The 11,664-nt window shown below is 31.2% G+C and overlaps 3 protein-coding genes across 3 annotated transcripts; all 3 read left to right on the top strand.

The window, feature by feature from the left end:
• Nucleotides 1-626: 626 nt before the first annotated feature.
• LOC107422939 (1-aminocyclopropane-1-carboxylate oxidase homolog 3-like) lies at nt 627-2,811 on the top strand. Its single transcript, XM_016032447.4, has 3 exons — nt 627-1,334; nt 1,440-1,761; nt 2,359-2,811. Exons 1-3 carry the CDS (start codon nt 772-774, stop codon nt 2,608-2,610), a joined length of 1,137 nt encoding a protein of 378 aa, XP_015887933.3. The 5' UTR covers nt 627-771; the 3' UTR covers nt 2,611-2,811.
• A 2,507-nt stretch (nt 2,812-5,318) lies between these two features.
• Nucleotides 5,319-7,288, top strand: LOC107422925 (1-aminocyclopropane-1-carboxylate oxidase homolog 1-like). Its single transcript, XM_048477236.2, has 3 exons — nt 5,319-5,916; nt 6,032-6,353; nt 6,900-7,288. Exons 1-3 carry the CDS (start codon nt 5,348-5,350, stop codon nt 7,149-7,151), a joined length of 1,143 nt encoding a protein of 380 aa, XP_048333193.2. The 5' UTR covers nt 5,319-5,347; the 3' UTR covers nt 7,152-7,288.
• Nucleotides 7,289-9,118: 1,830 nt separating this feature from the next.
• LOC125423391 (1-aminocyclopropane-1-carboxylate oxidase homolog 3-like) lies at nt 9,119-11,424 on the top strand. The gene is made up of 3 exons (XM_048477261.2): nt 9,119-9,940; nt 10,051-10,372; nt 10,998-11,424. The coding sequence occupies exons 1-3, from the start codon at nt 9,378-9,380 to the stop codon at nt 11,247-11,249; spliced, it is 1,137 nt and encodes a 378-aa protein (XP_048333218.2). The 5' UTR covers nt 9,119-9,377; the 3' UTR covers nt 11,250-11,424.
• The last annotated feature ends 240 nt before the right edge of the window (nt 11,425-11,664 follow it).

The raw sequence follows: 11,664 nt of genomic DNA, 5'->3' as shown, positions 1-11,664 counted from the left end.
TTCATTTGGAAATTTGATGGATTGTTTGAGCTCATGATTCTGCTTTAGTATATCTATTCCAACAAGCTATCGGTTACAGATTGTGTTGCAGCATAAGTCCACTTGGTATGTTCTTGTCCAGTTAAAAAAAAAAACATGCTTCTACTCGCCAATGCGTCCAACCTATCAATTCCAGGTATATATATATATATATATATGTAATATACACAACAATTGCACTCATATTATCCGAATAACGATGAATATATAATCACGTATGATAATATTTTTCTTCCGTATGATAACTTGTGACCGAAAATATTTTCCTATACAAAAACTAAAAATAATACCGCTACTAAATTTATAAATCAAATTTTATTTAGCTAATAATATGATAATACATTAGTGGTTGACAAAGACTATAATCCAAATTCATAAAAAATAAATATAATAATAATAGAAAACCACCAATAAATTTGATAGTCCTAGAAAATTAATTGCGTCCCTCATAGGCTATTATAATTTTTAAAGATACTACTTTAGTGCAGCTGGTCCCCCTACAAAATGTCAAACTCAAATTATTCAAGAGGTATTAGACAACTACATGTAATATTTGTCAAACTTTGAAATTTAAAAAGAAAAGAACAGAAAAGAAGCAATATTAATTGCTCTGTTCATTTCCTCATTTTACCATATGTAAAATCTAAATCGAACAATCTAAGAGACACCCAATTACTTGTTTGGGAAAACAAAGAATTCTTTTTTTTTTTTTTCTTTATTTTGGGGAAAAAAATGGTGGCTACCAGCAAATTAGCTATTAGTGAAGGTTTAGAGAAATTGATGAAAACCGAGCATGATCGAGCAAGTGAAGTAAAAGCTTTTGATGAAACAAAAGCTGGTGTTAAAGGACTTGTTGATGCTGGTATTACAGAGATCCCTCGTATTTTCCATCGTCCGCGAGATGGATACTTGGACGAGGTCTCAGTTTGTGAAGATGGAACACAATTTAGCATTCCGGTTATAGATATGGGAGGCCTTTTCCAAAATGATCCTGCTCAACGAAAAGAGATCGTTGAAAGAGTAAGAGAAGCATCAGAGACTTGGGGTTTCTTTCAAATTGTGAACCATGGAATACCTGAGAGTGTTATGGAGGAGATTAAGAAAGGGGTTCTTCGGTTTTATGAGCAAGAAACTGAGGTGAAGAAACAGTTCTATACTAGAGATCCAATGAGACCTGTGGTTTACAATAGCAACTTTGATCTGTATAAAGCTCCATCAACAAATTGGAGGGATACGTTTCTTATTCAAATGGCTCCTAATCCTCCAAAGTCAGAAGACTTTCCTGAAGTCTGCAGGTAATATAATTAGATGATTTATATGTGCTTTCAGAAAATCCATATGGTATTAATTGGAAATTGTACACCCTATTCATGTGCTTGATTTATATTGGTAACTTGTAGAGACATACTTGTGGAGTATTCGGAGAAAATAATGAAAGTGGGAATTTTATTGTTCGAGTTGTTATCGGAGGCCCTTGGAGTAAAACCGAACCACTTGAACGAAATTGATTGTGCAGAGGGGCTTGCCGTTTTGTGCCATTACTATCCTCCATGCCCACAACCAGAACTAACTTTGGGAGCAAGCAAGCATGCTGATAATAGTTTCATCACTGTGCTGCTTCAGGATGACATTGGTGGTCTCCAAGTTCTATATAACAACCATTGGATTGACATACCCTATCAGCCTGGTGCTCTAGTCGTTAACATTGGAGATCTTCTTCAGGCAAGTATTTATTTAATATTTATTACCATATGGTTTTTTGTTTCTGTTAGCACTTTCGTTCAATAACTCTATTTAATTTTGATGAAATTTTGAACCAGAGATGATTTGTTAACTATGCTAGCTTTATATGGTGTTTTTGAAACATGATTTGAATTTTTCTTACACTATGATACAAGAAATTTATTAGATGTCACTTTGAGTCTTCTGTGGATTAAAGATACTTTTACATAGAATAAAAATTAAAAAAAAAAAGAAAAAGAAAGATAAGATGTTCTACTTATTAAAATTTTTAGCTTATTAAATTTAACTCATGTAAATTAGAAAACATTGTTCTTATATAAACCAATATTTATTAATATTGATGTACTAGCAAGTGCAAAGAGTTACCATTCACCAAACTAAAATTTTAGTTTAAATTATTAATTTAGATGTCATCTTTCGTACTTTACACAGTTGATATTTTTTCAACAAAAATAAAACGTAACTCTTCTAACTAGGATTGACCTAATAAAATAGTTATTGATCAATTAAGAGATTGATCCTATATATATTTGTTTCATATGTAATGTCTTTTTCTACTTTTTGTTTGTGTGTCAGCTAATATCAAATGACAGATTCAAAAGTAGCGAACACAGAGTTCTAGCAAACAGTGAAGGTCCAAGAGTATCAGTTGCAAGCTTTTTTTGCACAGCAATGTTGCCAACCACAAAACTCTATGGACCTATTAAGGAGTTGTTATCAGAAGATAATCCTCCAAAGTACAGGCAAACTACAGTGAGAGACTATGTTGCATATTTCAATGATAAAGGCCTTGATGGAACTTCTGCTTTGTCTCATTTCAAGATTTGAAACTAGCCAAGATAGAAGAAGGATGGTCTAATTAATAGTTACTAAATAATAATCTACTGCCAAATGTCAGGTGGTTTGTGTATGATCATACGTTGTCAAAGTTATTTACTTTTTCTTCATTATTTCTAATGAAATATTGCTAGTCCTTAATAGCAGTGACAATATCTGATGGATTTGAGACAACTAAAGTAATCTTCCTAAGTTTTGTGGGCATATGATCATATGCCAATTAAACTTTCGCAAAAATTAATGTGACCTTTATATTAAAAAACTTATAAGACATTTGGTGGAGTACTCCAAGCAACTGAATGAAATTGCGAATTTTACTGTTTGAGCTGCCATCAAGGCACTTAAACGACATGGATTGTGCAGAAGTGCTTGCAGTTTTATGACATTACTATCCTGTATGTCCACAGACAGAAGTAACAATAGGAACAACAAAACATGCTGATAATGACTTCTTCACAGTGCTGCAACAGGATCAAATTGGTGGTCTCCAAGTTCTTAATTATCACAACCGTTGGATTGACACACCTTATGAACCTGGTGCTTTTGTGGCATATGGAATTCCCTTATTAACAATTTGAATAATGTATATATACATATATATATATATATATTTTTTTTCTCTTTCAGTTAATTTCAAATGACAGGTTAAAAAGCATTGAGCACAGAGTACTAGCAAACCGAACAGGTCCAAGAGTATCTGTAGCCAACTTTTTCTTCACCGATATGCTGCCATTGACAAAGCTCCATGGACCTATTTGTTATCAGAAGAAAATTCTCCAAGGTACAGAGAAACAACAGTGAGGGACTGTTGGCTCTATTACTCTGGAAAAGGGCTTGATGGGAATTCTGCTTTGCTTCATTTCAAGATTTGAAACTAGCCGAAAGAAATCAAGGGTTATTCCAATGTTTTTGTACCACATTTTGGGTTTTTTCTTTTTTTCTTTTTCTTTTTTTTTTTCAAAGTTTTGTTTGACAGATTAATAGTCTAAATCGATGTGAGATGAACAGCAGTAATATTTTTAAGTGCAACTAATTGAATATATACAGTTGAGTTTATTCAAAGTTAATGTAAATTACATAAATTAATAAACACTAAAATATCTTTGTTAGAAATGAATTCAATTAAAAGAGACACAAAAGGATACACTGTTTTAAGCTTTAGCTAACAGCCTAACTGTCCTATCCTAACGAGAAAAAACGATGGGGGATCCAAGAATTATTTTCAGAGGGGGCACCCCTATGAAGTGTAATGACACTTTTCTCTGTTTTTGGTATTTTTTTTTTTTTAGGATTTATTTGGACATATATATATATATATATATATTACATTTTTTTTTTCTCTATATTGTAGCTAACCCAACAAATTATATTTTTTAATAAATTGAATAGGTTTCAATCTTTTTCTCTAATTTTATTTTTAAGAACAATATAATTTTAATATTTTAATAATGATTTAACATTTGCAATAAATACATTAAGTTACTTAAAAAATAAACACAATCCTCCCTTGAAGCAAGGAAAAAAAAATCTATTTCAGATTATGTTGGAAACTAATCAACCTAAATAAATTGAGAACTTGAAAAAATAACAATAAAATTAGTAATTCAAACAAAGAATTGGTATCTCTATAATTAAAACAATATAAAATAGTAATTAAATAAATATTATTTTATAAATACGTATAGTTTTTTTTTTGTTTAAATTATAAGTTTAATTGTATTAAAATTGTAATTCTAAATAATCATTCTCTTTAAAATTTGTAGTTATTAATTATTATATAGTTAAAAATGAATAGATAAGTACTGTAACTATATTTTATAATTATTATTATAAATGAGAAAAATATGGAGAAAAAAGCAAAAAGTAGGGGAAAAAAAAAAAAAAACACAAAATGAAAGAAAATAAAGAAGAAAAAAATTGTAAAACCGAAGTCGAGGTGGGCAGCTGTCCCCCATTGGGCCTTACGTGGGTCCGCTTGTGGGTAAAAGATCAGAGCTGTTACAAACAAAAACTGCAAGATTATCTGTATTTGAGGAGTCCAGAGAATCATTTCTTTCAGTTTTTTTAGCTTGGAGATTATTTTCCGAATAAAGCTAGCCTTATTTTATATTGATACCAAACAAAAATACAAACTTGGACCTTACCTAAAGATAACAGCTTATTTTTTTAATCACAAAACCTTATCTTGAATTTTTTTTTTAATTTTTTTTATGACAAAACTTCTTTTAAAACTTTTTAATTGGTACATATTTCAATGTTGATGAGGATCATTTTCCACGGGGTTCATAATTAAACCTTACAAAGTTACACTTCGTAGTCACAAGAGCTATACTTTGACTACATATATACGTATTCTATAATATACTAGTATTCTTAATTTCAGTTGATTAAGACCCCAAATTTTCAATATCTTTCTCTGAGGAAGCTAACAAAAAGCCTTTGTGGCACTGCGCCACTTAAATTTTGTTTTCAAAGATACTTTTTTAAATCTGGTCCAAATCCCTTTAAATATTCTGTACGAAATGTCAATTTAATGCCCTTATACGAAAAAAAAAAAAAAAATTTATCTGAGAATCCAAACAAAAGAAGAAGAGAAAAAAAAAAAAAAAAACTTTTCCTCATTTCCTCATTTTACCATATGACTCATGATTAAGATCTATTTAGACTCCAAGCAGTAATTAGAAAAAGTAACTGAAAGAGGAAAAAGACAAAAAAAAAAAAAAAAAAAATGGTGGCAACCACCACCGCTACCAGAAAAGATGATAGTGAAGTTTCACCAGAAACTTTGAAGGCAGAGTATGATCGAGCAAGCGAAGTAAAAGCTTTCGACGAGACAAAGGCCGGGGTTAAAGGACTTGTTGATACCGGTATTACACAGATCCCTCGTATTTTCCATCGTCTACCCAATGAACAATTCTATGAGAGCTCTGTTCCTGAAGGTGATCCCCGGTTTAGCATCCCAGTCATAGATTTGATAGGTGTTTCCAATGATTTAGTACGGCGAAAGGAGATCGTCGAAAGAGTAGGAGAAGCATCGGCGACATGGGGATTCTTTCAGATCGTGAACCATGGAATACCATTGATTGTTATGGAGGGGATGAAAGAAGGGGTGCGTAGGTTTTTCGAACAAGACACTGAGGTGAAGAAACAGTTTTATGCGAGAGATGCAAAGAAATCTTTGGTTTATAATAGCAACTTTGATCTGTATAGAGCCCCATCAACAAATTGGAGGGATACTTTTTCGTGTAGATTGGCTCCTGATACTCCTAATCCACAGGATTTGCCTGAGGTTTGCGGGTAAATTCTTAAGTGATTGACAAACTATAAGCTACTTGATTACAATAATTGTTTGATTCATAAGCTGTATTAACAAGATTATTATGTGGTTTTAATATTATGTACAAACTTGCAGAGATATACTGCTAGAGTACTCCAAGCAAGTGATGAAACTGGGAGTTTTACTGTTCGAGTTGTTATCGGAAGCACTGGGGTTGAACCCGAACCATTTGAATGAGATGGATTGTACAGAGGGGCTTGTAATTTTAGGCCATTACTATCCTGGTTGTCCACAGCCAGAATTGACAATGGGGACAAGCAAGCATACTGATAATGACTTCCTCACTGTGCTGCAACAAGATCATATTGGTGGCCTCCAAGTTCTATATAATGACCATTGGATTGACATACCTTATGAGCCTGGTGCTCTTGTTGTTAACATTGGTGATCTTCTCCAGGCAAGTTGTTAATTTTTCTTCCAAGATTTTGTACTTTTTGAATTAATGAAGTTTGACATAATATTCATCAATATAAAGACACAAGATATAGAAGTTTTTTCATTACTAACTATAATTATTTTTTTCTGTAAATGAAAATTAAATTGTTCATGGGAAAACAATATATATATATATTTTTTAAAACAAATGGTGGATTTCTTAAGCATCTCAACCAGTAACAGAGGTTGAGAATATTTTCCTTTTATTTTCTTTTCATTAATTTGTAAAGGGGTTTTTCTAACCATTCCCAATTCTTAATGTTTCTAAACCAAATGCCTTCGTAGGCATGTTTATAATATATTAAAGTAATTACACTAGCAAGTGAAGTAGGATTGCCAAACAAAAGAGGGGTTTAAAAGTAATTAATAGTAGTTTGTTAAAGAGGGGTTTACATTAGTGCTCTATCAAAAGTTTGGCTAATCATTTGCCATTCAAAAAAAAAAAAAAAAAATCCTTATATTATAAATTTTTTATTGTTTAATATATTTATTTTATTTTGCGTTGTAGCTAATAACAAATGACAGATTCAAAAGTGTCGAGCACAGAGCATTGGCAAACCGTATAGGTCCAAGAATATCCATTGCGAACTTTTTCTTCACCGCATTGTTGCCAACAAAGAAGCTCTATGGACCGATTAAGGAGTTGTTATCAGAAGACAATCCTCCAAAGTACAAGGAAACAACAGTGAGAGACTATGTTGCATATTTCAATAATAAAGGCCTTGATGGAACTTCTGCTTTGCCTCATTTCAAGATTTGAATTATCTAGCTCATCAAAGACATGAAGAAGTGTAGGTCCAATTAGTGGTTTCCAATGCCAAATAATTTAGCAAATGTTAGGTTGTTTGTTTGTGTCTTGCAAGGACAATGGTAAAGCTATGTTTTTTTGGACCTTGATCCTCAATATTCAAATCCCCCTTTATCCTAATATATCTATATATATATATATATATATATATATATATATATGGAAAAAGGTGTTATCATAAGTTTAAAAAAAAAAAAAAATCTTTGCCCTATTAATTTTTCAAATCTGTTATGGATTTGAGACAGATTAAAGTATTGCTTTTAAGTTTTGCAACATTAGGGATATAGTTGTATTTATAAAAGTTTTAATGTAAATTGTATAATTTCTAATATCCATATATATGTATATATTTTATAAGAAAGACATGCAATTGATTGAAAACTACAAGTGAATGTTAAAATAATAATTACGAATTCTAAAAATTTAAATCGTTAGAAAGTGACAATAAACTAAATAATTTATTACCAAATCTTACGTTGTTTGTATGTGATCTTATGGTTGTTTTGAATTAAAAATTATATCCTATTGAATGTATATTTTTTCAATAATTCTGATGAAATATTGCTAGTCCATGACAATAGTAACACTATGTCATGGATTTGAGACAAATTAAAGTAATCTTTTCAAGTTTTGCTACAATTGGAATATAGTTGCATTTATAAAAGTTTTTAATGTAAATTTACATAATTTTTCAATATATATATATATATATACATATATTGCAAGAAAGACATTATATTTGCAGAAAACAGAGGCTTTTGGGAACAAACAACAGGATTCTTTTGTCCCTGCCATTTATTATCCCTGTTGTCTCTAGATTTAAGTAAAGTTTTAATATTGATGGCTCCGATATCTCTATGCAAATGTATAGTTGGTTTTTGTCTAGTCTATCATTTATATGGTCTCCTAAAAATTTTGTAGAAATAAGAAAGAAAAGAAAGTAAAACAGAGAATAAATTCTCCTATAGATGACTTGAAAAAGAAAAAGACCAAAAAAAAAAAAAAAATTCTTTTGGGCCTTACCACGTGTCAATCAAAATTCAAAATCTCAGCAAATATAGAATATTGTATTTTGTATTTTTTAATCTATCTGGCTAGAACTCTCTATCATGAATTAAATTAATTACAAAGAAATGTCCTTATTTTTTTAGTGAATAAAATTGAATTTTATACCTAGCACGTTGTTAGATATAACCGATATATATACTTGCAGTATCATGCTCGTTGAAAAAAAAAAAAAAAAAAAAAACATATTTGTCCTGTCAATGGAAATTTAGTGGATTATTAGAGTTCAGGATCTCGTTAATTATCTTCCAAGTTTCAAACAAGCAATCCTATTACAGGTTGTGACGATGCAGCATAGTAACTTGATATATTTTAGTCCAGTTGACGCATATGCTTTTATCCGCAAATGCATTGAACCAATCAATTCAAATAATAATAAAAAAAGAAAATTGCAAACAACATATTGGACTCATATCATTTGTGAAGGTTAATAATCACCGTTAAAATTATTTCTCTTTTGCCTCACTATTTGTGAATTGTTCTATAGAAAAATTAAAAAGTAATATTAGGATCATGATATTTTGTTTATGGAATAACGTGGCAATTCATTAATGGTGGAACAAAGTCTATAATCCAAATTCATAAAAGTAAATCTAATAATGCATTGCCACGTTATTTAAGTAAACCAAAGCATATCAGGTACTAATTTTCTACAGCTGGTCCCATAATCCCATTGCCATCCTAAAATATTGCACAAAATGTCAAAATCAACTTATTGAAGAACCTATGGGCCAGTGGATTTATGGAAAAATGGGATCCATAATTTAATTGGCTGTTCTCACTTTCTTAGATTAGGATTTAGAATAAAAAAGTCAATACATAATTGCCAATTAGCAAGTGTCATATGGTTATTGATGATCATCAGTATTAGTCAGCGGTGAAAAACAGCGCCTTCCAAACCCCAGCATACGGAAAAAAATCCATGATTATGGCTTTGAAAAAGCTCTATGAGTTACGTATATAATAATATTTGTCAACTTGAAAATTTAAAAAAGAATGAACAGATCAATATTGCTCTGATCATTTCATGAAATCACCATACATAAAATCAAAATTGAACAATCTAAGACATACCCTAAAAAATTGTTTGAGAAAACTTAAGGAAAGAGAAAAATGGTGGCTACCAGCAAATTAGATACTAGTGAAGGTTCAGAGAAATTGAAGAAAACCGAGTATGATCGAGCAAGTGAAGTGCAAGCTTTTGATGAAACAAAAGCAGGTGTTAAAGGACTTGTTGATGCTGGTGTTACAGAGATCCCTCGTATTTTCTATCATCTGGATGATGAACACCTGGATAAGAGCTCAGTTTCTGAAGATGGAAAACAGTTTAGCGTTCCGGTTATAGACTTGGGAGGCATTTTCGAAGATGATCATGTTCGACGGAAAGAGATCGTTGAAAGAGTAAGAGAAGCATCAGAAACTTGGGGTTTCTTTCAAATTGTGAACCATGGAATACCTGAGAGTGTTATGGAGGAGATTAAGAAAGGGGTTCTTAGGTTTCATGAGCAAGATACTGAGGTGAAGAAACAGTTTTATACCAGAGATCCAATAAGACCTGTGGTTTACAATAGCAATTTTGATCTGTATAAAGCTCCATCAACAAATTGGAGGGATACGTTTTTTACTCGAATGGCCCCTACTCCTCCAAAGCCGGAAGACTTGCCTGAGGTCTGCAGGTAATATAATTAGATGATATATACGTGCTTTCAGAAAATCCATATGGTATTAATTGGAAATTGTACACCTGGCCTATTCCCTGTACTTAATTTATAGTGGTAACTTGTAGAGACATTCTTGTGGAGTATTCGGAGAAAATAATGAAAGTGGGAATTTTATTGTTCGAGTTGTTATCGGAGGCCCTTGGACTGAAACCGAACCACTTGAACGACATTGATTGTGCAGAGGGGCTTGCCGTTTCGTGCCATTACTATCCTCCATGCCCACAACCAGACCTCACTTTGGGAACAAGCAAGCATGCTGATAATAGCTTCATCACTGTGCTGCTTCAGGATCATATTGGTGGTCTCCAAGTTCTATATAACAATCATTGGATTGACATACCCTATCAGCCTGGCCCTCTAGTAGTTAACATTGGAGATCTTCTTCAGGCAAGTTATTTGTTTAAAATTTATTACCATATGGGTTTTTATTCTTGTTAGTACTTTCATTCAATACCTCTATTTAATTCTGATGAAATCTTAGACTAAAGGCGATTTGTTAACTATGCTAACTGTATATGGTGTTTTTGAAACATGATTTGAATTTTACTAACACTATGATAAAACAAATCACATAAAATTAATTAGGTGTAACTTTGTATCTTTGTGGGTTAAAGATATTTTTACATAGAATAGAAGTTAAAAAAAATAAAAAAATATTCTACTTATAAATTTTTTTAGCTTATTAAATTTAACTCATGTAAATTAGCAAACATTGTTCTTATATAAACCAATATTTATTGATATTGATGTACTTGCAAGTGCAAAAAGTTACTGTTTATTCAACTGGAATTTTAGTTTAAATTATTAATTGAAGTATCATCTTTAATATTTAACCTTAATATTTAACAGGTTAATACGTTTCTAACAAAATAAAACATAACTTTTCTAATTAGGATTGACATAATAAAATACTAGTTGATCAATAAGAGATGGATTATATATATATATATATATATATATATATATTTGTTTAATATGTAATGTCTTTTTCTACTTTTTGTTTATGTATCAGCTAATATCAAATGACAGATTCAAAAGCAGTGAACACAGAGTTCTAGCAAATCGTGAAGGTCCAAGAATATCAGTTGCAAGCTTTTTTGGCACAGGAATGTTGCCAACCACGAAGCTCTATGGACCTATTAAGGAGTTGTTATCAGAAGATAATCCTCCAAAGTACAAGCAAACTACACTGAGAGGCTATTCTGCATGTTACGTTCATAAAGGCCTTGATGGAACTTCTGCTTTGCCTCATTTCAAGATTTGAAACTAGCCAAGACAGAAGAAGGATGGTCTAAATTAATAGTTTCTAAATAATAATCTACTGCCAAATGTTAGGTGGTTTGTGTATGATCATATGGTTGTCAAAGTTATTTACTTCATTATTTCTAATGAAATATTGCTGGTCCTTGATAGCAGTGACACTATTTGATAGATTTGAGACAAATAAAGTAATCTTTCTAAGTTTTTCTGCACTGAATATTGTCGCATTTATATAATGTTTAATATATAATAAGCATAATTTTAGAAAGACATGAAGTTCATTCAGAACTAAAAATGACTGTTAAAAGTATAATTATAATTCGCAATTCTAAATGTTGTCAATTTTTTCTTGCACACGTTGTGCTTGATTAATTCTAAGTTGGTTAAATTAAAGATGGTTTAACTAGCTCTCGTAAGTT

Source organism: Ziziphus jujuba, chromosome 3 (assembly GCF_031755915.1).
Source record: "Ziziphus jujuba cultivar Dongzao chromosome 3, ASM3175591v1".
Taxonomy (NCBI): Eukaryota; Viridiplantae; Streptophyta; class Magnoliopsida; order Rosales; family Rhamnaceae; genus Ziziphus; species Ziziphus jujuba.
The sequence above is the reverse complement of the archived record's forward strand: the minus strand, read 5'-3'. Positions and strand labels throughout refer to the sequence as shown.